This window comes from Hoplias malabaricus, chromosome 6, assembly GCF_029633855.1.
Source record: "Hoplias malabaricus isolate fHopMal1 chromosome 6, fHopMal1.hap1, whole genome shotgun sequence".
NCBI classification, from domain to species: Eukaryota; Metazoa; Chordata; class Actinopteri; order Characiformes; family Erythrinidae; genus Hoplias; species Hoplias malabaricus.
In genome coordinates, this window is record NC_089805.1 from 8302100 (window position 1) to 8329516 (window position 27417).

The window sequence follows — 27417 nt, forward strand, 5'->3', positions numbered from 1 at the left end:
GCCAGATATTTACTCCATCCTGAGTCATGGCAAAGGATTTGAATGAATCTGTGTCACTCCAGAAAATGCAGTCCCAATTTTCCACAGGGCTTTACACCCTTCTAGCTTACATTTGGCACTGGATATTATGAACTTCTCCAGAACATCCTAATTATTTTTAAAAGAGCTTGCCACAAAAATTACAATGAATAATAAAGTGTACGCAAAGCATTTTATAAGTCGCTATCAAACAGGAGAAAGAAAATATAGAATGAGAGTGAAAGAGAGGACCAAATTTCTTTCTATCCCCCTTCCTCCTCCTCCTTTTCTTCCTCCTCCCTCTCTTCCCCTCCCTCTCAGGCTTTGTGTGTCTGCTCTTCAGTCCTCTCCTCAGTCAGTCCTGTCTCTCTTAGCTCAGGCACCTTCAGTCAACCCCAAACCACTGGAGCTTACAGCTGAACAGGTCAGGTGATGTGTGCTAGGTCCTGTGTCCAGTCTGGGATTAAATCACTCTGAGGGTTTTCATGTTACCTACAGAAATCTCAGGAGGAGCGTGTTTCACCGTGAGGTAAGTGGGAATGCCTTTTAGCACATAACATGTCAGTGCAGTTTGCCATAAAGTGCTTTTCTTGCACTACATGTCCAAAAGCTACTTTAAGGTGCACCTGTTGTGCATTCTCTGTAGAAATGCTGGCTGTGTTCCAATAGAAATGTCACTATGCCCATTGGGGTCAGTCTCAGCCCTGGGCTGTGGTGTAGTGGAACTGGAGTGATGCTGCTTCATCCTATACCTCTAGGATGAGTTTGAGTACCATTTCTGATCCAGATCGAATCACAGAACATAAATACTTGATGCTATTGTGGCAGAATTCAATCTAATCATCAGATCCAAATTTTGTTTCTACATCTGTTGTAAAGCAGTTCTAAAAGGGCAAAGGCTGTTGGTGCAGTAAAGTCTGATTCTTGATGAGCACCCTTGATTTTAGAAGAAACTACAGGTAGGGGTTCACATCGGTTTGATACTGGGCGTGTACATTGTTATGTTAATTTTTTTTCTTTAGCATTTGTGGGGAAAACATGATTACGTCAGCAGTATATTTATCTTTGTTAGTCAATCTGAAAGTCAACTGATATATAATTTTTATTTGTAGCTGAGAGTTTCAAAAAGTAAGATCATTTGATAATTTTACGATCATTCTGAACAACAACGAAAAATTATGAGATAAAATCAGCGACACGTTGAAGATTACATTTATATTTTAAAAACAGAATTATTACATATGCGGACACGTATTGCACGTTTAGTATTCCGCTTTCAAATTAAATAACCAGTTAGCAGAACGTAACGGGGAAACAATATAGAATCGAAATTCCAGTTCGACCTTTAGGGACAAAAATCTGAAAGTTTATATATTTAAAAAATGAAATGTTTTCAGACTGGCTTTTGTTTTCATAATCAAGGCAGTAATCGGCTATTTCGTGTAATTCCATATTTGACGCCGAACTGGAGTTGATCCACTGTTGCTTAAACAGCGCTTTCCGGTAAATCACCGAAACACGAAATATCATATATAATAGTTTTTTTTTACTTTTACTTATTGTTTATTGGAAACTGTATATTTCAGTTCATTTTAAACTCATTATTATTATTATTATTATTATTATTATTATTAATGATTAATGTATTTTCGTTTCTAAACGGATTGTTAAAAATAAACGTAGGCTACCTTTAACCTGTAGGTTAAGAACATTTTTTAAAAAGAGACAGGGAAATATAATTAACGAAATAAATATCGTAAAACTGCATTTTGCTTTTTTAAAAATATATATATTATTTAATAATAATAATAATAATAATAATAATAATGTATTTTACGGGGTGCTTAGATGCTTTATAAAGATACAAAAGGTTGTTGCAATATTATAAAGAAAACATTTTGCAAATAATAATGACGATGTTTAATATTCTTGATTTATTATTATTATTATTATTATTATTATTATTATTATTATTATTATTAAGGTGTCATTTTTAAACACTCACTCTTGTTACAGCGCACTCCCGCAGATAAATGCTATAGTTTAGAAATATAGTTTGTTTGTTCTTCTTCTTCTTATTATTATTATTATTATTATTATTATTATTATTATTAGTGTTGTTGCAGCAAGCAAAATAAAAAAAAATGTTTACTATCAACGCCTTTATTACATGAGGAGCCCATTTGGAATACTTACTTTATTTGGTTTCCCACCCGTTTTCAGACTGGTCTCAACTCTGGTGCTTGGATTGGCGCGTACATCCTCATCGAGTGATAGTGAACCTCTAGCCAATCAAATTGTAGGCAGCGGGATCGTATCAGCCAATCAGAACCCAGGAGCACCCGAATCCGTCGGAATATAGGTAGTAAAAGAATACTAAAGAGCGGTGGAATTTTTAACGGTCAACTGGTTAAAGTGCGCATGAGAGTGAATTACACAGTCAGTCGGAGGGTAAGCGCTTCGAAGGATGTTTTTAAAATTTCAAATTTCAACGGTTTTCCGCGCGCGCTGTGAAATTTCTCTCAGGATACACTCAAGTGGATTTCGTATGAGGAACATATCTGATTAAATATACCTTGTAAAACTATGTTTATACTGATACATTTATGTCTAAATGTTTTCAGCTTAATTACGTTTTTTATATCACATGTCCAAAGTGATAGCCTAAATATCGAGGTTTAATCCTTTTATGTAGTAACCTCTGTTTAAAAGATTGGGGACATGTAGATATATTATTTTATTTTGAATGTGCTGATTTTGTTTATGGGAGGTGTACGTCTATTATTTTATCATTAGTCTCACTGCCCATGAAGGCAACAACAACCCAAACCCACCTTGATTCCAAAATTCAGTATTTACTATTGCACTTGTAATTTTAGAAATAACGTCTTTTGGAAAAGTTTTACAACTGAAGTAACTTTATAACTTACTGAAAAATATATTTTATTTTTCTGTCTGAGGGAGTACAACTGGCAGCACTGACATTCCTTGCACATTTATTGCACATCATGGAAATAAGACAAGTATTTTTGAACGTGGTATATTTTATTTTGCAAAACAATCCTTGATGAGTTTTCATATGCCTTTACAGACATGCGCTTTGTTAAATGTGAAGTGGTGTTGCTTCTGTTTTATTCAGCCAGCACTCAGAGAGAGGCAGGAACGGTATGAAAACAGAGGAAAACCAGTCATGTCTTCAGCAGGCTCCTACTACCACTCCTTTTGGTGAGAACACAAAAGATCCAGAACACCAAACACAGAGATGACTCTTGTTATACGGTCACATTTTTACATGTGCAGCTTCAGTTATACTGTCATGTACAAATCATGTCCAAATCTCATCATGTTGTAGTACAATCAACAAAATCTCAGATCATTCATTTTTGTAGAAGATTTAAGATACGCTGAAAATCTTTCAAACCAGAAGCACAGATTTTGCCTTATGAAAGGGTTTTGTTTTGGTTTTATTGATGAGAATTTATGAAACCAAAGACACAGTTACTAAAGGCAATAAAATGGCCCCGACTTTACAACAGCTCCAGCTCCATGTGTTATCAAATACATATATATAGTAACAAGTAGAATTATTCAAAATATCTTTGAATAAAGTATTTTTTTTTTACTTTCACTTACATTGAACGTTAAGATGCCTTTGGTCTTTTTTGTGTAAAAGTATTACTCATTGATACTTATATGTAATACATGTGATGCATGACAAGACATTTTATAAAATTAAACCTTTATGTGTTTATTTTCTCAGATCATGTTGGCAGTGGTGAAGTGTGTGCCGGCTGTGAGTCTCCCATCGCTGACCGGTTCCTGCTGCGTGTAAATGAACAGTCCTGGCATGAGACGTGTGTGAAGTGTGCCGTGTGCCTGAGCACACTCAGCGGGACGTGCTACTGCCGAGACCGCCTGCTCTACTGCAAACACGATTATGAGAAGTAAGACAGGACATTCCAGCACATTCTCTACATTTCAAAACTCCAGGGCCACCCCAAACCTGTCATATTCTATACTGAAATAAGAGTAGTTGATAACATTCTTGCATATATTGCCACAGAAAAACATGTATCCCCATTTATGTTGATTTTTTAGTTTAATACGTCATTTTAAAAGTGTCTGTCCTGTAGCTGTTCACATTGTCTGAAAATCTCATGGTGAGTGGACCGACAGAAATTCTCCAAAATTACTCAGAATACAGTCTTTTTACTTTGACTTCTATTGAAAGTTAAGAAGGATCTTTGTTTCTTTAAAGTCACTCTCAGAGATACATTTTTTTCTTTGGATAGCATTGATAAAAAAAATATTGCTCACTGGTAGCTACAATGCTCAGGTGTTGCAATATTTGCAAATAGGGAGTGCACTATTTAGGGAGATGATTTCCTTTTGTTTAACAGGGCTAGACAATGTTTCATAAATCCCTAAAAATACTGATACGGAGATAACACTTGTAGTGCATGATTAAACAGCAAAAAAAAAAAAAAAATCTTCCTCTATTTCTTATAGAAAAGTTAGCTGTAGATTACAGACCTAGCCATTATTTACGATATATGTAGGCTGTGATACTAAAGTAGGAGATCAGTGCTTGATATTGTTTAACTTTATGTACTGCAAAAACTTGTCTTGTATTTACTTGATTCAAACATACACAAGGTTTCATAAAAATGACATCAGTCCAATTTTGACTATTATTTAACTTGCTTTTATCACACAGTTAACAAATGTGATGAACATTTGTGCATTTCTTTTCATTGTACATTCATAAACTGATTTAATGAGGTGTATATGGCATCTTTGTTCATATGCATCTATAGAGCGAACTCTGCCGTTCACAATTTCAGGTGAGTTTGAGCAGAGAAACTTGTATGGTCTGAGCTGGAGATCTCTGATCTCGAGGACCCCTAGTTAGATATGTTCAGGTCCTGATCAGTGTGAGACTAGGCCAGTCCGTGAACCAGCAGTGACATCAGAAGGTTCCAGACAGCTGAAAGACAATATGGCAGGCTGTTATCACTTGTGTGAAAAGTGTCAGACGCCTGCGAGCAGGAGCACTCCCTTCAACACTGACACCTGGAGCAGACTTGCAAGGAATGGAGAAGGGAGGAGATGGAGGGAGTAGAAAATGAGAAAGGGAGGTTGGCAAAAATGATTCTTCTCATGCTCTGTTTCAAAACATCTGTTTGTTTTGTCTGTATTCCATACGCCCCAATGTCCACAATAATGTCTGGATCAGGGTAAATTAGCAATTATTGTAGAGCGGACTAGATTATGACTGGATGCAGTACACTGCTCAAAGGTAGTATGGAGTTGTCACTGTATATTAAACTGTAAAAGTCACCACTTCATTGTTTAATTTACAGTAAAAACAATAATTAAATACAGCATGCATTTAAGGTATGCATTTTTCAGGAGATGTTGCTATTGCTTAGAGGGGAAAAAATTCCACAGCGTTTTCTGTCCATCCTTTCACTGTGAGAAGACTACTCTTCATCAATATGAACTGCCTCCCTCAGAGCCACGATCTTAATCACTAAATGTGTCTGAGATTACTTAGATTATAAGTAGTAGGTGAGGTGGGAAGGTAAGGTAAAATATTCCTGCATATTTTTAAAACCAGCTAAAACACATTCTTAAATTCTCTTGGAAACTGCTTTAAAACATTAAATACTGAAAGGAACAAATTTTATTGTAGTTGATGAGGATTTTGTTTAATAATCTATACAATTATGGTTTTAGGTTGTTTATTGATGCTAAAAATATTTTTGTAAGTAATGGATGTTTGACTGGCAGTAATAAATGTGGCCTCAGATTTATGAAAAATATTGTACCTTCATACAATATATTCATACAATGTCTTCTTGTTTGGAATAAAGACAATCACTTTTAATTGTCTGCTCTAGATATCTTTACAGTAATTAAATGATTACAGAATCTGATTTACATTTGGAGGTCATTTTCTTGCTTAGCCTTTAGAGTTCTTAAGATTAAAAATAAAAAATGTGAGTTAAGTTTAGCATGTAGTTAACCTTAGCCTTTTTCAAACTACTGGATTAGTCTTATGCTGATTCTTTACTCAAAGCATCTTAGCATTTAAGGTGACTTTAGGGTTAAATGTCCAGCGCAAACCATACCAATAGTTCTCTAAATGATAGCGGAACTTCTGAAATTGCAGTTTAGCAGCAACAAAACCGTAATGTTGTCTGGTACTAGTGGACTTTGAGAGGTCAGATTGCTGATTCAGACTTGTGCCACTACAAAACGTTGGCACCGAAGGAACTACAGGCCAGTGGTATTCTGTACTTATGTATTGATATGGCCATAAAGCTGACATTCATGCCTGTAAGCCTGAAAATGTAGCAATATTATATGAACTTTTTTGCTAAAGACTTGTGTAACAAAGATTCAGCTCATAATTTTAACATCGGCAGAACGGTAACATGCCCTATTGTTTCCTGTGCTTAATATTAGATTTGGGTAAGGACTAGTCAGAGAAAACCTTTTCTAAAATATGCTGCTATGAAACCAGTGTAATCTGAATCAAAGTGATATACCTGAAGGTAAACATAAGAGGATATTCTAGGTAATTTTTAAGAGATTTAAGAGAATTTTTATTGACAAATCTTTTTTACTGTCAAACGTATTCAAAATGATGTATGTTGGTACATATAAACAACGGAATATATAAACATAGCAACAAAATGAAGCAGTTATAGAATGCATGAATGAATGTATGGACAAAATCCCAGTAGTTGTATCCAGCTAAGAAGGCAGTAGACAGACAATTAATGGTTTGTATTATGGATGAAGTTGCTGAGAATCAGAAAAGGTTGGCACTGAAACACTTTTTAAAAAATCTGCTTTAAAAGCTATACAAACTTTGTTAGTTATGGTAGTGATGTCTGCTATAAGTTGAGTGCCATGGTATGTATCTGCAGAGGAGACTTGGCACACTCCTATCATGGTGACCTTGAGTGGACAAGCAACAAAAGCTCCTTGTGTTCGCTGCCGTCTGTCCATCGGCACCCAGCACCACTCAACCCTCCCCTTCCCCCACTCCCATAACACACAGCAGGTGCTTGCCCCATTAAAGGACTGCCAAGAAATTTCTGATAATAAAAAGTACAGAATTCAACTTAAGACATTTTTATGTTTAACCCTAGCCTGTTTTGCCATTTGTAATTGGTGATATGCTCATTGTTGTTTTTTCTTTAAACTAAAGTAGTAGGAAATATTTTTGGAGTGTGTGATATGGCCCTGAAATAATATCACAATATTTCAGGGTATTTTTGCGATAACTTTTTTGACGTTATGACAAAAACTGAAAAATATTTTATTAATTTCAAGACCATATTGTTGCAACAAAATAAAACATGTTTTATTTTTGCATAAATGTAACAGTTATAAATATACAGTAGAATCAAAAGAAATTTGTAAACATTTGGTTATTTTGTAAACAGCAGTAATTTACCAAGCTTCTGAGTTTATTAAAAATAAATAATATAAAAAATAAGCCTAAAAGCCTAAGACTGATCTAAAGTGCTGAAAATTAGGTTTTATTTTTTGACTTTACACATTCTGAACTGGGTGATTCTGCTGGATTTGAAGAAACAGATTTGTTGCGTATCCCCCTATTGTTGATACAGACTTCTTTCATATCTTACATATTACGGTGGTTTATTTAATATTTTGTAACCAACCCACCTCCATATGACTGAAGTCACTCTCCATTTTGGAACAATCTAATTTAATTAACGTATGCTGCATTATGAGTAACTTCATGAAGTCATTACGTAAACAAGCCAGAATATTGCTGTAATCGTAATTTTGATTTATTTATCATTTTAAAATTATATCGATATTAATGTGAACGGCGCTAGTTGTGATATCATTATGCTTTCTTAATTGATGAAGATGTTTCTGGAAAAAACAACCAGGTATATGTTGTCCCAATTTCAGCATTATTAGCTGTTTAGTTATGTAGTAGCATCTGTGTCTAAAAATACATTCATTACAATAGTTGGAAGTGATCGAGATATTCCATATCATCCATAAGCTAATTATTGCAGAGTGACGTTGGTTTAAGGAGCACTATAATATTCCTTAAAAATGTTACATTTCTTTGCCATGCATCATTCTCTCTCAGCAATCTCACAAATTTCTTATCAAGTCTTTCTTTGACAAGTGTTACAGCAACACCCACACACATTTAGCACATACCCACAAACTGACCGCCAGGATCACAGAGCCAGACAAACACACTCCGTCTTCGCATGGCTGTTGGACTTCTCAGTATGCAGCAGGCAACCAGTTAGCTGGCCCTGCCTGCAGCAGCCAGTCCCACACCAATAAAGACAGGCAGCCCCAGGGCATGGCGCCTGGGACCCAGGCTCAAAATGAATCTAGCGAGGGGCTCCCTCCATAGCCCCCACAGCACCAGTGTCCTCCATGCAGGGAGCACATATTTAGGATACTCCTGGTTTAATAGATCACTCAGCGGGACAGGGACACCAAAACCAAAACAGATCAGCTCCTTCTGGAGCTGAGAACTTTAGTCCCCAGACAGAAGAACATAACAGTATCATCAAAATGAGGCCTTACAGATGATTAGCAAGATATAAATTGCAGTGCTGTACAAACTGACTTTGTTTTATTACATCTACTGGCATGCTATTTTTAATTTCCGTTATCTAAACACAAATATGGGCATTTTTTACTGTCCTACATAGCCACTGATGAATCTTGTGTCTTTTTTGTTCTTTTGCTTGTATTTGTGTATGTGTCTGTGTGTGTATTACAAACTTTTTGAAACTTGTGTATTTAAAATTTTTATTTATCAGTTTCAACATTTGAATTATGTATATTTCACTATTTTACAAAGTCAGTATTTCAAATCAAGTAAAATGTCTATGCATATAACAAGGCTCAAAACCAATATTGGCTGGCTGTTATCTTTAGCCCCTGCATTAAAAACAGACATAATTCTATAGTGTAAATTACAGCATGCTTCCCAAATCCAATGTCTGTGAACACAGTTTATCCTTGCATCCACATATGCAGCTATTTCGGGTGGACTAAGCTCATTTAGGATGGACTGAGGTTAAATGGAAAAGTGTCCTTTGGTCAGACAAACCCAAATTTAAAATTTTGCAACTATCGTTCCAAAACAATTCACTTTGATATTTTCAATGAAATGTGGTGTTTAAATGATTTGCATATCAGCTGTAGTATCATGATCAAATCCTTTCTAAACTCATTCTTTTTAAACTCTATCAGCTTCAGTGAGCATACAGGTGCGCCCTGTAGTTCTACAATAACAGACGGTAGTCCATCTTCGATATGTTATTTACCCTCTTCACACTTCCATACTCAATACTAACAAAGAGCAGGTATTATTTGGGTGGTAGATCATCCTTAGCACTGGAGTGACACTGACGTGGTGGTGGTGTGTTAGTGTGTGTTGAGCTGGCACAAGTGGATCAGACAAAGTAGTGCTGCTGGAGTTTTTAAACCCCTCAGAGTCACTGCTGGACCGAAATTATCCCACCAACCAAAAATATTCAGCCAAATACATTCTGTGTCCAGTGAACAAAGTCTGAAGTAACTGCTTTTTCTGATCCACTCGTACCAGCACAACACAGTCTGTAATTTTAGAATTACAAAGTGCTTCTGCATGGCCAGTGCAGCTGAGTAAACCAATAGTGAGTGTAGAAAAAGGTCATAGAGTTAAGGCTGATCCGTGGATGTATGGGCAGCACAGTGAAGCAGCAGATCCTGGGGTTGTGGGCTGAGCCCTACCTCGGATGACCGTCTGAGGAGTTTGGTGTTTTTTCCCCCCGTGTCTGTGTGGGTTTCCTCCAGATGTGCTGGTTTCCTCCCACAACCTTCTGGGTAGGCCCTGGACCAGCCTGGACCCTGAACTGGATAAGTGGTTACAGACGATGAATGAAAGAATGAATACATTTTTTTTGTTTGTTATTGTTTTTTGTTTGCTTTCAACTATGTAACTATCCAAGATGAGTGCACTTCTCAGAACTATTGTAAAATGTTTCCCAGTCTTCAGGCAGAATATTTATAATTATTTAATGTAATGTATTGTCTTTAATGTCTGGTTCCTATATTATCACTTTGAACGATCCTTCAGAATAACATTTGGACCAGCATATTTCACATGAAATCACTCTGTAGGACTGAATGATCTAAATGACTGAATTATTTGTGATGTATTGCTTGAAAATAATTCTGAAATTAATGAATTATCCTGTCTATATCCTCTGAAATTTGAGCAGTAATATTTTGATCAAATCATTGTGAGATCATTAACACACAGTGCTGCACACTTTTATAAATGTCTTTATTTGGCCATGATGCCAAATAAATAGCCCCTTTGAACATCTAAAGAAATTTTAAATAATTATTTTTGGTAAAAGAGAAAATAATAAATGGACGAAAGACAAGTATTTTTATTTTCTTTGTCTTATTCCGTCTGTAGTTTATGGGCACCATCTCACTTTCTCTCTATTTCTCTCTTACCCTGTCTCCTTTGCCTCCCTCCATTACCTCATTTATCACTGTCTGGTTTCTAATAATATTTCTCTGTACCAAACCTCATTGCCCGCTTGTTGAGATTGATAGCAGTGATGACACCAATCAGTTTATCCCTCCGTTTATCGCCCGTTTTCTCTTAATCATCTCCCTGTTCTGTGGCTTTGCGTCTGGAGGAGGCAGGAGGGGGCTGCCATGATTATGGGAACAATGCTAATTAGGCTCTCAGACATGTCTCCTCACTGTGCTGAGGATAGAGGGCTGGCTCTAACTGAACGGCTTCTTGTGTTAATGGACACCAACAGCATTTGGCAATCAGTGCAAACTTTGATCTCATTGTGCCGTGTTCAGGCTGCTGTAGTTGTTAGTGACCGGACTTAAAACTGCCACTGGTGTGAGTTAATATAAAATATCAATTTATGGTTCAGGGTTCTGGAGGGCCCTCTGACAGTGAAGCAATAAGGGCACTCTAGCAGGCTGTTATGAGTTCAGAGGTGAGGTTCCCAAAGGAGTCATAGACCTGAGGACACTGTAATGTGGTAGAGAGTTTAGCATTTTGTGTTTAGAGTAGCTCAAATCAGTAAGGCTTTCAGGAAAGTGATTCTAGTTTCTTTCAGATTGCGGAAGTGCAATGATTTTGGATGTACTCTTCTTATTTCTACCATATCTGCACCCATAACTGTTTTAGTAACATGAATGCCATTTTAGAAAATGGACATTTTAAAACAATTTCTGTCAAACATTTTTCCCCATTTTTAGCACCACTTGAAAACACCAACTGGCTTTTACATTGTGTAAATAGTTCATCATGAATGATGGAATATATGGTCTTCTATAAAGTTACAGTTTCAGCAGCCTCAGCCCCAGTCACTGCTCATATCAGTTGTTTGATGGTGGCTCAGTGTTAGCACAGACGTATGAAGGTTTGTTATTTATACAACGAAAGGCTATTTTGTGATTACTAGACATTAGTACACATAGTACACAAGCGTTAGTTTCACGTAGATTAACAGTTAAAGAATAGAATATTGTACAGTATAATGGTGTTATATATTTTACTGGCCTTTCATTTAAGACTGTTTGGGTTGCACTTTTAACTCTGGTGGTTTTATCTGCAGGAATTCCTGTATAAATGTATTTAGGTCAGGAAAAACTAAGCAAAACAAAAACAAAAAATAAAGAACTGGTACTGGCAGTGTTCTTGTAAATGGTCAGAGTACATGCTGTTGGTCTTGTCTGTATCTGAAGGATCATTCTGATATGGGTTAGTGTTCAATGACATGTAGGACCGGAATATATCCCGCTTATACTGGGATCTCGATTTTGGAGCACACTTATTGTAGATTAAAGGCAATGTTTGAGATTTCAATCCAATACATTTTTTATAAAATTCAGTGAATGGTTCGTCACCATTCACTAACTCTCTGGTCTGTTTGCTTGCTGGGAAAAGTTTGGTGTTTATACACAGCCCTAGCCTGCAAAATGGGAAAGTACCTTATGGTCTCTCCGTGTGTCATTGGCTGAGCCACGGCCAAGGAACAGCATCTGGAGGTGTCCGGACGGCAGACACACCAAAAGTGCGACAAAACTAAACAGCTCAAGTTACAAATGAGGTTCTGTGGTACATTAATCAGTGAAAAGATGACAAAGATGTTAAACTTCAACCACATCAACAATCATATCATTCCAACTTCAAAGATGTGAAACTTCTGATAGAACACAAACACGAGTGAGAGTTTGTTTTTCTGTGAGAACAGCAGTTCTTCAGAATCATCTATGTTGCCTTTAAATGAGCAAACAATCATTGTCTCCAGTGATTTTTCTTCACAAACCAATGTAATGCGGAGACCTAGAGGCCTGGATGTATTATAGCTAAACCTAACCTATTTTAAACATTCACAAAAAATAAAATAATCTGTTGTATAACATGTAATAACTTTTAAGTGAGAGCATATTTTTCAGTGTACATATCTGTTTGTGGTACATGGTTCAGTGACACATTGCATATATGTCATATATCAGTGTTTTGTTAAAGTAAGCATTTCTTGGCCATGTTAGGGAATGACAGTCTTGCAAGATAAATGCAGTGAAAACAGCCAAACTTCAGTAACTATGTACAGTGCAGCTTTGCTAATGTAGTCGGACCATCCCTAAAAACTACAACAGAACTTTTAAGGTGTTTAGAATAAAGACTAACTTTGCCATCTCGGGTAAAAGACCAAAGCAGGTTTCACTCTTTGTCTATTCACTGTGTGCCAAAGAGAATCACAGACATTGGAATAGGAAGAGAGAAAGGACAGATGGATGAATGAAAGGGAGTTCAGGGAGCAGAGCAGACAGGTCAAAAGAGACTGTGGAAAAGGAGAGGATAAAAAAGAAAGCGGAGGTAACCATGCTGAGGCAGATGACTCTGAGGTGTCTCCTCTTGTGATATTGCCACTGTTTTTGCATAATGTGTGATGAGTTCTCATCATCTCAGCTCCCCCACAACAATTTCATTACAGGCGGCTAATAAATGTTTCATGGCAGAACAAGCTGCTCGCCTCTGCTTTATTAAATCTGAGATAATAAAAGGAGAAATCGAGAAAGGGAGGGGGCAGGCCAGAGAGAGGGAGAGAGATAGGGAGAACGCCATAGAAATTCTCAAACAGGGCTGCTGTATCTTCTGTTTCTGGGGCAACGTGTCCCCCCTCCTCTTTCTTTTTTTCTCTCTCGCTCCGGCACAGAGACACAGGAAATGAGAATCTGGCTGACAGGATATTGCGTTCTGGTGGCTTGGGGATTAGCTGTTTTATCCAAACACACACACATACAACACACACACACACATACAGGTTTACTCTCACCTCGAACAGACACACACCTCCACACATTGTCATATTTAATCTATACACCTCGGAATATCCCACATGCTACATAAACAACCATGCAGAGGTGATTCAGCTTGTGCAAACCTTGCACAGATTATAGTGTCAGTTATCAGATATTTCATATCCACTGTTCAGCCACTGTCCCACAGTCCACAGTAGTGGTTGTCATGTCAAGAAAATCTCCACTTATCAGAACAGCTGAATAATATTGCACAGTTTTTACATAATTATGATAAAAAGAAATGCTTTCTCAAGCTTGTAACTATAGACCTGCCATGAATCATCCTGTAGTTGCTGTCTGCTTTTATTCAGGGTCAGAATGAATGGCATTTTTTCAAAAATTGCCTATTTTCTTCTGTGTTGTGGTAAACAAATTGTTCCACTGAAACGAATGACAGGAAATACATACATTCATTTATTCATTCATTCATACATTATCTGTAACCGCTTATCCAGTTCAGGGTCGTGGTGGGTCCTGAGCCTACCTGGAATCGTTGGGCGCAAGGCAGGAATACACCCTGGAGGGGGCGCCAGTCCTTCACAGGGCCACACACACACACACAGTCACTCACTCACACATTCACGCCTATCGACACTTTTGAGTTGCCAATCCACCTACCAACGTGTGGTTTTGGACCGTGGGAGGAGACCGGAGCACCCAGAGGAAACCCACACAGACACGAGGAGAACACACCAAACTCCTCACAGACAGTCACCTGGAGTGGGACTTGAAGTCACAACCTCCAGGTCCCTGAAGCTGTGTGACTGCGACACTACCTGCTGCTTTAGCAGTATTTCAATAATAATAAACACATGCAACAAGCAAGCTAACACTCCTGCACTGATATGATGTTTGCCTGAACCTAAGATTGCTGCTAAATTGATGAATATAGACCTCTTCTTAATATAGTCTTGAAGCCAACTATAGAAAGATGACTTAACATAAGAGATCTGTTCAATCGGCAGCATACAGAATGGGCAGCCAAAAGTTCTTATACATATTTTACTGTGCTACTTTCGGTTGGTGTCTCTGCCTCAGTGCTTTAATCTAATCTATGTCTGCCACATCTATAGCTGATGTCAGTGTTCACTGTGGACAGTAACTTTGACATCCTACTCTGTATTTATTAAAAGAACAAAACAAATCAAGATTCAAGGGTTTTATTGTTGTATGCACAGTAAACATTCAGTTACACTGAATGAATGAAAGTCATATTCTGCATTATTTTCCATTCCTGCTAAGAAAAGAACAAATAAACTTACTCTTACTGCTCTAAAATACTCTTACTGCTGTATACAGTATATCTGTATTTATTATTATAGATGTGTACATATTGTAAATTTCCTTTTGTGTTAAATTTTTTATTAGAGTGTTTATTCTTTTACAACTGGTTGCTACTGTAATAATTGCAATTTCCCCCTGGGATCAATAAAGTATTTCTGATTCTGATTCTGAAATATACAGTATATAAATATAAAATGGAAGCAGGAAATAAGCTAAAACTACAAGAAAAAGGGTACACTATGTAAATGTGAGTTAGGATGTATTCAGCTTGAACAGTGTAATGCATTGGAAAAAGTTTTAATAAAAGTAATGTACTTGCTTATTGGTTGACAACTGCAGAAAGACTTTAAAACATTCTTGTAAAAAAATCTGCAGTAAAGTGTCATCTGCATAATGTGCACATTTTGAAGTTCAAAGATCAGCAGCCAAAAATTTAGTTGTGATTGTTCACAAGTCTAATGGCCCACATCATAAAAGTTGTTACTTGATCATGAAGAGACCATATGTTGTGGTGAGCTGTGTCCTTGGTGATGTTGTATGCTCTTTTGATTACCCTTGTTTTGTGAATGCTCCCCAGGGATGGAAAATTGTTCCTTCTGGCAGTGTTCATCCTATTCTGGGGAACATTTTCAGTCCTGTGCAGAGCAGACTGTGATCCTCTGGTGTGCATGCTCTTGATGGTAGCTTTGCAGAAGCTTCTAAGAATTTTAGTTGACTTGCCAAAACTGGTTATATGAATGTTGAGAAATTAGAAGGTACTCACCTCATCCACCGCCATCGCACCTATGTGTAGTGGTGTGTGGTCTGTTTTTCTCCTTGGATAAACAGTCATTTCCTTAGTCTTGTTGGTATTTAAAGAAAAATGTATTGTATGGAAAACATGCGACCAGATCTCCCTTTCCAGTGCTGTCTCCTCACCTCCAGTGATCATTGAATGGTTGTAGTACAGTACTGTTTGCAAATTTGATGTTATAGGGATCCGTATGGATCTTCAAGTTGCACTTGAAGAGAGTGTAGAGCTCTGAGGGTTTCTGTGACTGTGGCTCTTGTGCTGGATGTAATGGTGCCCAAAACAATGATTCTGTTAGAAAAATCTTAGCCCAAATTCAGAATGTAGTTCAGAGTCAGAATGTGTGGATCATGATCAATTTTGGTGGTATGACTGCATTGACTGCTGAGCTGTAGTTCATAAATAGTGTTCTCACAAATTGTTTCACAAATTAACTTGAAATGCACCTAAGATTTTAGTAAAATGATGACAACCACAAGGAAAAACACTTGGACACACAGTTCTCTCTTCAGACGGTACTGTATACAGTGAGATTAATATAGTATATTGTGATATGTGTGTATGATTGCACATTACAATGTACTGTACACTAATACTTATCAAGAACCAAATTAAATATATCAGCACTATCCAATGAATAGCATGTATCTCCACAACTTCTCAGCTTTATAGGAGAAGGAAAAAGCCTTTTAGTGGAAGTCAATGTGAAAGGATTTTATGCTGAGTAATTTTGGAGCATTTCTATTGGTCCATTCACTGTAAAGGACAGTTCAAATGATGTAGTAAACTAAAAATCGACAAAAATGGAGATACATGATTTATTTTGGACAATGACAATATCAGAAGAGACCAAACACATTTTTTATTGTGTGTATTGTAACAAACCCACATCTAATAGCACTCTAGCACACTGTGTCCAGCATTCAAGAAAAAAATTGATATTCCAGTTTTCCTCAACAAAATAACAGGTTTGGACACTTTGAAATAATCACAGTAGCAATATTCGTTATATAAGTCACAATTACATATCGTTTAGAGCTCTAGAGTCACAGAACTGTTACTGACAGGTGTTCAGTTCCTGAATGTTAGCACACCTTACTGTTGGTTTGCTCTTATTCTTAGCCCATATTTCATGTAATTCAACCAAAATAATAAGATAAAGTGGTTTAGATGTCATCGATTGTTTATAACAGCCCCTTAATGGGTGCACAATTGGTATTTATTCATAATGGCTTTCCTGAACATTTATTTTTTTTTAGAAACAAATAGATTTATGTCAGTCCCGAACACATCCATTCATCCCTCAGTGATCTCTTATTTGACTGTGAGTGGGCTCATATATACATTTATCACCTACCTGTTGGTGTTTGCATATTATCTTTGTAGATATTTGTGTTTCTCTCTGTGTGTGTGTGTGTGTGTGTGTGTGTGTGTGTGTGTGTGTTGGAGGCGAGTAGCAGGCGAGCGTTGCGGGGAATGCTGGGAGATTTTAATAACGCAGAAGCAGTGCAGTGAGATTTAATAAAAGGAGATGATGTGATTACTGAACCCTGGCTCTGAGCCACCTTGCTTCACAGCAATATCCGCTCACACACGCTCACACACACGCGCGCACACACACACACACACACACACACACACACACACACATATGTGCTCACACACAAACCTTGCAATTATATTTACTTGCATGATTTACGTATTGACTCCTAATGCATACACAATTGCACCAGCACAAAAAGTCCTGTAATATTTCTGCCAGTACAGAAACAGTCATCTGCTTGAAGATGCGCCATACATATATGTCCACCCACATCATGATTCAGAAAAAATCATCTCAAATTTATGTTAAGCTTCAGCAGAGTGACAGTATATCCACCAACTGCTTGGAAAGGTGAGCTCCACTGCCTTTTTCCCCCCAAGAAGGTCATGATCACAGTTAACCCCTTTACTCCTGGCTGATCAATGTTCTGGTAAATGTTTGAACACAGAGACCTCATAACTATGGCATGGTGGATGTGTACTACTTTTCTCCCTGATTTATCCTCATGCAACTGCTATGTGAATTTGCTCTGAGAATAATCTGCTGCACAATTTAACATAAGTAATCTGGTATATGAATGCTGACTGAGTGTTGTTTACTAGCCAAATTCACAAATTTTATCACTTTAAATGACACATTGTGGACACGTATCATGAGATTGTTTTAGACCTGTTAGCTTAAGGAAGGGAAGATTAAAACAAAGCTACTGAGAAATTAGACCCTCTAAAATCCATGCAAGGTCTGGGAGAGCACCAAAACTTCCCCCTCAAAAACATATTTCTGTCCATCTTTCTATTTTGCAAAGACAAATATAGAGGTCTAAAAGAATGTGTGGCAGTCAAGAAGTCATTAATGAGTCAAGGGAATTCAAAGATAAAAAAATTAACAGCTATAACAGACATGTTTTAAGAACAAAACGAAATAAGCTTAAAATTAATAATTTGTACTTGATGAATTTTTGTACAGGAAATTAGAAAAGTCTGACATTTGCACAGTTCTATATATGAACACAGCTTTATTATGTGTGCTATTGTATGATTATATTTTTGTGAATTCAACTGCATGCAGTACTACTAAGTGTTTTATGAATGCAGTTAGAGTGCTGTATGATTGCAGTTTATGCGCTATGTGACTGCTTGACAGCTCAAATGATATGTTCTCCCACGGGCACCTTTTCCGTCACAGCAAGAAAGGAAATGCATCAGGCAAAATTTCTTTGTGCCTGTAACCATGGTTTTTGTCATCATGAACATATCTTCAGGGCAGCAATGTCTAATGCATTTTTCATTTCAGCAATTATCACCCAGCCTGTAGTTTGATTCATTGCCATTCTTTCTGATGCTTTTTTGCTCATTTGGTTTTGAGGGTTTAATGATATTTGGTGAAAGTCACATTGCAATATTTTAAGCCATTGTGATAAATACTGCATTGAAATATGAAGTTTACTCTTTGTCAATTAATGGCTGTATAATACTGTAAAAAACCCACATTATTATAGTTATATTACTACCTTCCAAAAAGCCTAACAACACAACTATTTATGTGGTGTAACCTAAGATGTATTTAAAGATGAGTGTATGTGTGGAATTGGTGAGTTGCTGAGAGGAGTGCTGTAATTAGGCCTGTCACAAAAATTGTTATTGGTTTTTCGTACAATATATGGACATTACCTCAGGAATTTGTTTTGTCTTAATGTTGCCCATAGTGTTTACTGACATGTTTGTTTACATACGTCACCAAATTTTATTTTGTTCTGTGTTCTGTTCTCGGCTTTTCTCTACTCTCTCCATTCTGGAGTCATTGTGTGCAGAGTAAATTCATCTGTGTTAAATCAACACTATTAGTGGTAAATTATTAGTGGTAAATCAACACTGTTATTGGTTAAAGAGTTCAGTTGTGGTAGTGTCTGTTGAACTCTTGCAGATTTGCTGTGTGGATAGTTTAAAAGAGTGGATTTATTTTATTTTTGTTTTATTTATTTAATATATTTTAACATGATGTATATTCAATTCCTTTGCATGAATAACTTTGTTAAGAGTTTATTGCTCTTAAAAGGGGTGTAACTGTAATATATCCACCACATGAAATGTCTATTTTGAGAGGTCTGTCTGTGCTTTGCAGGATTAAGAATCACTGATTTATGTTTTCAGATGGTCCCTTGATTTGTGACAGTTCTGTATTAATAGTTCCTTTTTAAAGATCCTTTGAAGGACAACATGAAACACAGAAATATGTGATTGGTCGGGATTTCAAAATATATATCTGATACATTTGTCCACGTCTCTTTTCGGTTTTTGGTTTAAGAATATTATATATTTTCCTGGTCTAATGGTCAATAGCTCCAGGCTTACATTCAGGTCATGATACAGTAATATAATACAATACAATACAGTACAATAAAATGTGATGGGTTTCAATACCGTTTGTTACATCCTTAATAACTGACAGAGGCTTATTTGCATGTTCTGTGATATCAATGCTGATTGGCCAGTGACGGGATAACGATTAACACATGACATGTATTGTGTGTCTTGTTTACTTTGGTGAAGGTTTGAGGATCTGTTGCTCCGGGTAACACTGAGGGCCTGGGGCCTTTGGTATGGGTTTGTTAAGTGGAGGTTGGTGTAATTTGGCGGGTTTGGCAGATGGATTGAGACAGATTAGCTGTAGCAGCTGCGTTTCGGACAGGATCATCACATCCGTGCAGATTAGATGCCTTTATGCGTGGACCTGGCTGCCTCTCCCTTTACCGGATTTGGAGAATAACACCTTCTTCTCTCTCAGCAAGAGTTCTGCAACACACTCACAAGCATATGCACACACTCTTGCTTCCCTTTGCTCTAGGTCTTATTTTGCTGAAAAAAAATTGTACTTTCTCTGTTCTTTATTTCATGTTGCTTGCTCACATTACTGCCTTTTTGGGTGGCATCTATATCATTCTCTCATCCACCCACACACATTCACTCTCTCTTAGGTTTCTTATTGAAATAGTGAAATAGTACTTTTTAAGATGGCCAGGCAAGTCAAATTACTTTTCTCCTATTTCCTCTTGTAATATGAAAATATTTACTGCAGTAGCCACCTAGTATTACTTTAGCAAACACCTGGGATAATAGAGCAACCACCTGAAATAATTCAAGCATCAGCCCAACCACCCTGTTTTACTACTATGTAAAACATAGTAAACCTTCTAGCAACCACCTAATAGGTCAATGCAGTTACATATAAACTACCTAACAATGCTTAACAATGTTGAAGGAAACAGTTGGAATACCATTGCAACAATTAACAAGACCCTAGCATCTATCTGGTACCTAGCAGTCACTCAGACTATTGTAATAAACAGGATCATTCTTGCAAACCACCTGTAATTCAATAGCAGCCGACTCACGTGCATCTGGCATCTACTTGAAACATGATATGAACCTATACAGCTTCAAGCAACACCCTGGAAATACCAGGGATATTCTTAAACTGCCCTGGCTTTTTATCTAGAAATGGACATTTTTGTTATGAATTAAGCGGTATTAGCAAATGTTCCCATTCTAGTTTAAAATTATTCCCTCATAAACAAATTAACAAGGTTTTTTTTTCAGTTTATGTACATTTTCCAATAATTGTGTGTTATATTTTCTGAACACAGAAATATTCTACATCTTTGAATCAGTTGGCCTCTTGTTTTAATGGGTGTTTATATGTATCGATGTTGAAAATTAATTCATGCACAAACACAAACCTTCAGAATTATGACGGGACCCCATATCAACACAGCCGCAGGTACCTGTCAATACTCAAGAGTCTGGTCCTCTGTGTGTGTCTGTGCGTAAGTGAGTATGCCATGTTTATTTGAGTGTGTGAAAAAGAGTGAGGAGAGATTAACCCCATGGTATCCTCAATCCCTGGTTATGAGTTTATAGCGTCTGTCTAGGCATCGCACTGTTTAAACAACAATCTAATTAATCCTGTCTTTATTAGTTTCACTGAGCTGAGCTGTGCAGCGAGAAAGGGAGGGAGAGAGGGAGGACGGGGAATTCTGGCAGAAAATACCAACAAGGGAGGGAGGGCAGGGACAGGAAAAGAATGGGGGATTTATGAAGAATTTAAAAGCGAAATCACTGTGCCTTTAAAAAGAACTGATTTTGGGGAGAGACCTCATTAAAAGGGGAATATCTATAGGGTGTCATTCATGGCTGTGAATAATTACTGAGTTACTGATGATCATGGCTTTATAGCCACAGAGAAAGCAACATGGGTAAGGCACCCCTTGGGCTTTTATTATTTAAGATCATTACTGTATTATGTGTTGGAGCTGCACACCATTGTGTTTAATTAATAAATACGTTATTGTCACCTTAGTCGGTCAGTCTATTGTCAAGTGCTGCCCCCCAGTGCCTAACTAACAAAACTGCAGAAATATTACAAGATGGGTTTATATGCCTGGTTGCTCCTGCGCAATGGAAGTATTGCGTATTAATAATACATGTATGTATAATGTTCAATAAAAATAATTGGTAGTATGTTTTTAATGTGGCACTGCTTCTTTTATTTTATAATTTGATCATTTGATTCCTGATTCCTATTTAATTTCTATCAGCCGCACTTGAATTAATTTAATGAAGATAAACAGGGTTTTGGATGGTAACTGTAAACACTGAATTCCTTGAATAGAGGCCAATAATTTTTTAAGCTAAATGATATTTATTCTAATGTTGTTTTTTTTTAATAAATGCTTACTGCTACATATCGTTTCCTCAGATACATAAAAATGCATACACAGTTTTTCATTCTGGGATCTCTAACCTTTTTTGGCTTGTTTGTGTGTGTGTGTGTGTGTGTGTGTGTGTTAGATTGTTTGTGCGTAAATGCAGTGCGTGTCTACAGGTGATTGGTCGCTCAGAGCTGATCATGCGAGTGCTGGGACAGGTGTATCACCTGGGATGCTTCAGCTGTTGTGAGTGTGAGCGCCGGCTGCAGAGAGGTGATGAGTTCGTGCTGAAGGAAGGCCAGCTGCTGTGCAGAGGTGACTACGAGAAAGAGAGGGAGATGCTTGCCGCTATCAGCCCCGCCCCCACAGAGTCAGGTAACAGAGAAGAGACTTCTGAGAAAACATGCTCAGGTGTGCTGAAAACTTTAAATGAACTCATTAAGCATGACCTGAGGTGAACTGATATTCAGACATTACAAATTAGATAGTCAGACATGTTGATATATGTTTCAATTTCAATAACATAAGATAAAATAAAATAATTTTTAGAGGCTATTTCAGTAAGGTTTTGTGGCCAGAAATGAAGGAGAACATGTTTTATCTCTTTCCATGTTGGGAATAGGCATCTTTAAGGGAATGAAAAATACCTCCAGGTTTATGACAATATTTTATGACACTACTTTGTAAATGCACAGAATGAACTATTAAAACTGATTTTTCTTCTCCTGGCCTTACAGTTAAAAGTGAGGATGAGGAAGGTGGCACTGGCTCTGTTGGAGGAAAGGCTGGGGATGACAGTAAAGAGCACAAAAGGTCGAAGCGACCACGCACTATCCTAACAACACAGCAGCGCAGAGCGTTCAAGGCTTCTTTCGAAGTTTCCTCTAAACCTTGCCGAAAGGTGAGTAACAAAGACAATCAGAAAGCATAGCAAACCTGCACAAAGATACTCATGAATTTGAGAGATGAATGTTTGTGCCCTGTAGGTGCGAGAGACACTGGCAGCTGAGACTGGGTTAACGGTACGGGTTGTGCAGGTCTGGTTTCAAAACCAGAGAGCTAAGGTAAACCTACATCTATGTTTGTTGCAAAGTAAACCACAGTTACCTTTTTGAGTAAAAGACTACATGGCACCTAAATAGGCCTTTCATGACAGCTGATATAAGCCTGCATGAACATCTGTAAAGATTTATCCCTGGAAGTATCATTCATAAAAAAAGTTGATTTAGTCAATTTCACTTTGTAAAGTTATGGCAACTGAGGCTTGTTACAATATGTTGTCATAAAAGGCTTAAATACACTACAACAATACCCAGTTTAGTTTTACTACAGTTGGGGTTGGAGATTGGTGTGTTTGATTTGAATGGCTGTCTTTGTGTGTGATCAGATGAAGAAGATTGCTCGCAGGCAGCAACAGCAGCAGCAGCAGCAAGAGCAAGAGCAGATCGGAGGGAGCAGGAGGGGGCCGAGCAGAGGGGGCCGACAGAGCAACGATGACAGTGAGGGTAAGAGGTTGAATAGGTAAACATCACAGGGAAACAAGTTATAGGGATAGTTAGTTAAATAGTCCGAAATATAGAGTACTGTGCATTGTACGTTACATTCAAAATTATAAAGTGTGTATTTACTGTCATCTCATTTGTATTGCCTGAAAATTTAATGTTTGTATTTAAGGGCTGTTTTGATTAATTGATTAAATATATAAGGGGTGGTCTCTTTTGCAGAAAACAGTAGATTGACAGAAATATATTAATCTGTGTTCACCAGCCATATGCTTGAAGATCTGCTTCCCTGCAGATATAAGTTTCAAACCCAATACACAAACCCAAAAATAGGCCTCATCCAGTATGTAAAGGCTCACTGAAAAAAACAACAACATTTTTTTAGCTACTATGTCTAATTATAGTTGCAAAAAGGAGGAAAATGGTTTGGCTGTAAATACAAATGTATTGACAGAAACAAAACATTTGAAAGATGTTGTGGCTTAACATTCTCTCTCTCTTCACAGATGGTTCCAGCACTCATGGATTAGACGGCATGCTCTCCTATTCTTCTATGTCACGGCAGCAGCTCTTGGCTCTGGACCCAAACATATACGGGGCTGAGCAGTTCCGGCATGGCCTAACACCCCCTCAGCTAGGCCCTGAGCAGATGCATCCCTATGGTAAGATAAAAGAAACACAGAGCAGCAGAATCTCTGACAGCTCTGAGCTTTGTCTGATTTTCAAGCTTTGTTTACATTTTTCATCCTCACTCTCCCAGACACAGAAACAGTTTTTCATGACTTGGACAGCGATGGGAGCCTTGGTCACCTTGGAGATTGTCTCTTGGCGACGGCTGAGGGAGGGGTCGTGGCAGGACGCGTGGGAAATCCAATTGACCGCCTCTATTCAATGCAAAACTCCTACTTCACCTCATGACCCTTCTTCACCTCTGACCCAGACTAAGTCCAGCACCATCACCATGGAAAAAAGGCAGCATGCAGACAAAGTCTTGCTGGAAACCCAACTTTTGCCCCATCAAGCTTGAAGGAACCTACAAAACACTATCAAATTTGAGCTGTCCCAATAACGATCCAGAAGGAATAAGTTTAAATAAGATTTAGGCAGCAATCAGCAAATTCCACAAACTAGGATTTGACTAGGAAGAAAGGTTGGAGGCACCAGGAATAATATTACCCTCATGGGTAATCAGTATAGGTTGTGCACGATATCAACATGAAGACATGTACATAGATTTTTGTAACAGTCATAGGCACACTATAAATAAATGGAGGCAGCTTATCTCTAAAGTATTACCTCACTGTTTGTCCATGTTGCTGACTAAACAGCTTAAAAGTGAATATTTAAAATTGTAAAAAAAAAAAGAAAAAAAAAAAAAAAAAAGCTAGATGTAATTCATTTTCAAGTCTATCATTTACAAAGGACTGACTGTATATGAATATCGTAAATAACCCAGTAACACATTAGTGTATGGCAATATTCAAAAGGCATGAAGTCAACGTAATGAAAACATCCTGTACATAAACCTATATAGACATTTTTAAGAGGCTCAGATAAAGGCTGATTTTGTCAAATTTCAGATCAAAGGAAGATCAATTTTCTCTGACATTATGTTGAGTCATACTTTTCGTATAAATAGTGAAATTTAATTCAGTTTTTACATAAGGGCCTCTAAAAATCTCACATTTGATAAAGCAGTGTCGTTTTGTAATAATAATTTCACTGACATTCCCTGAGATACAAGATCCAGTGAATGTGTCGTGATAAGAAATGTCAGGGAAAAATTTGTCACTTGAAATATGTTGCGTAAAATAAAGATTGGCATATGTAGGTCAGTTGCAAAGAAGGGCTATGTAGAAGTCATACAGCCTTATGAAACATGCCCTACAATAAAGTGTTTATAATAAACATTATAGCATAGGAATTATCTTCAAAGTACACCCACATTTTAATTTAGTATTCACTTTTTAAGACCAGTTTTTTGGCCTGTATCAGTATCTTAGTGTTCTACTTTTTTCACTTAAATTTGTGTTATAATGCTAGTGAGAAACCTGCATAGCTAAATCTAGTAAATTATCTCAGATTAAATGTAATTTAGTGTTTTCCTTTCAATGCCTAATTTAACGGAACTTACAAGTTTGTTATGAGGTATTTTATAGCAGTGTTTCATTAACTTAGGGAGTTTTGTAGGGTTCAGAGAGCAAGGCATAGTAATACATACCAGAGACGTTAACACAGCTCCTTTCAGATATAAAGGTCAGCAAGACAGAGATGAGTAAGTAGTAGGCACCACTCGGTTGGCTTGTCTCAAAATTTAGATACTGGAGTACTGTTTACTTAAACTGGCCCAAACAAAATTATGTGTGAATCAGAATAAAAGTTATTTTGATTAGTTACAATACCAACATCCACATTAGTGAAGTCTATCAAATAGGAATGAGAAGATGCTCTTAAATATATGTGAAATAAAAGGCCAGAAACAAAGCAAAGAAATCCTAAATAAGAATTTTGCTTTTTTTACAACCACACTTACACATTGCTTTAAGGCTCTTCCAGTAATATTCAGAGTCTTACTTGAAAGATTTGAAGCTCTGTTTGAGCTGGATTAGTTAGTTGAACCTAGGGAAGAGTGTGAGATGATTGCAGAGATGAGTTATTTCAGTCCATTATAAACTCTTTCTGGATTATTGACCAATTAATCAAACCTGCTTCACTAGGAATCTTTCCTGAGATTTATTTTAAATATTAAGTTAAACCTAAGATGGTGAAACAGGCCTAAAGACTTATGTTTGATTCATTACTGATTAATTACAAATACATATCATTAAATAAATCCTACAGGATATTGTAGCTAAAATTACAAATCAGAGCAGGGTTTGAGACATTTTTAGAAACTTTACCTCTGTTATTCTCCTACATCTGGAGGAAATGACATTTGAACTAGATCATTAGCTAAGTCCGACTTAGGTGGAATTCTTTAATGTGTGCCAAAAGACTTCCACTATCTTGACATCAGCCCAAATTTAGGGAAGTCTTAAATTGCCAAATGCTGGAAAGAGGTTTAGTTAATGGTAGGGATCTCATCAGGGTCTAACATAGCTAACAGGGTTGCTTTGAGAGCCTCGCGGGTTACAGGGTAGAGGTACACTCTTATAGCATCTGCTTTAATCTTTACTACAAGTGTTGACCAAACGGCACCTCTGTTTTTCAGGAGGAGGGCAGCACTTGGCAAGTTGATGCGAAATGTTATTGTGCTCAGATGTGATACGCTTAGTGTGTTTGTATTGTTACTGTTGTTACAATTACCACTACAATCTCCCTGTTACTCAGTATGATACTGTGGAATATTTTGTAGTTTCTCCTGTGTGGCAGAACTTCAGTATTGGAATATTTATGTTTCAGCATGTTATACTGTATATGTGAGACGTTTCTTATTTAAAATTGAAGAATGTACAGAGCACTTATCGTTTTAACAGTGTTGACTCTATGATCTTGATCTGCAAATGTCTGTACTGACAAATCAGATCGAGCCAAGTAACTGTGCAGCAGAATATTAGAATATTTACACATCAGATGGTTTTGGATCACTTGTTTATTTGGACACTGTCAGGGTAATTCATTGTGTAATAACATTTATAGAAAGTTTGCTAAAAGGGAGAAGATTTAAGGCACAATTTTTACATTAATTTTTCTGTGATTATTTTTGAGTGAATATTGTGTTTCTGTGTATTGTGTTTTCACATTTACAATATAATTGCTAATTTTAGCTGTTGTTATAACCATATCTTCTTGATTAGTGGGCCTACATCTTCGATATTAGGCTTTTGGATTGTCATCAGGAAAAAAAAATGGAAAATACACTGCCCAGTTCAACTTCACGTTTGGCTACCCTTTTGTTGTAATAATAACTGTGGTTAAAAGTTTATGCCTCACAGCCCTGTCCTCCCACTCAGTGGTCAAAGGGATTCTGACCCTCCATAGGCCCTCATTTTTTTTTGTTCTTCTGCCAGCAGGCAGCAGGACATAAGAGGGAGAGACCGCACACATTCCTTAGTTTAATATTATACAGTCAAACCACAAGGGAGACGAGACTCATGAGGAAAACCACTCCACATTCTCATCAGATTAGAATAAATATTTTTCCTGATTCAAAAATGGA

The 27417-nt window shown here is 37.2% G+C and overlaps 1 protein-coding gene across 4 annotated transcripts; it reads left to right on the top strand.

Annotated features, from left to right (window-relative positions):
• The first annotated feature begins 406 nt into the window (after positions 1 to 406).
• lmx1al (LIM homeobox transcription factor 1, alpha-like) lies at positions 407 to 27398 on the top strand. Of its 4 annotated transcripts, none has more exons than XM_066674301.1 (9): positions 407 to 547; positions 3158 to 3243; positions 3779 to 3962; positions 21899 to 22131; positions 22494 to 22657; positions 22743 to 22820; positions 23144 to 23261; positions 23765 to 23920; positions 24019 to 27398. In XM_066674301.1, the coding sequence occupies exons 1-9, from the start codon at positions 504 to 506 to the stop codon at positions 24174 to 24176; spliced, it is 1221 nt and encodes a 406-aa protein (XP_066530398.1). In that variant the 5' UTR covers positions 407 to 503; the 3' UTR covers positions 24177 to 27398. The 4 variants fall into 4 exon arrangements, with proteins under 4 accessions (XP_066530398.1, XP_066530399.1, XP_066530400.1 ...); XM_066674302.1 differs by lacking the exon at positions 407 to 547 and adding an exon at positions 2407 to 2469; XM_066674303.1 differs by lacking the exon at positions 407 to 547 and adding an exon at positions 2473 to 2596.
• Positions 27399 to 27417: the final 19 nt, after the last annotated feature.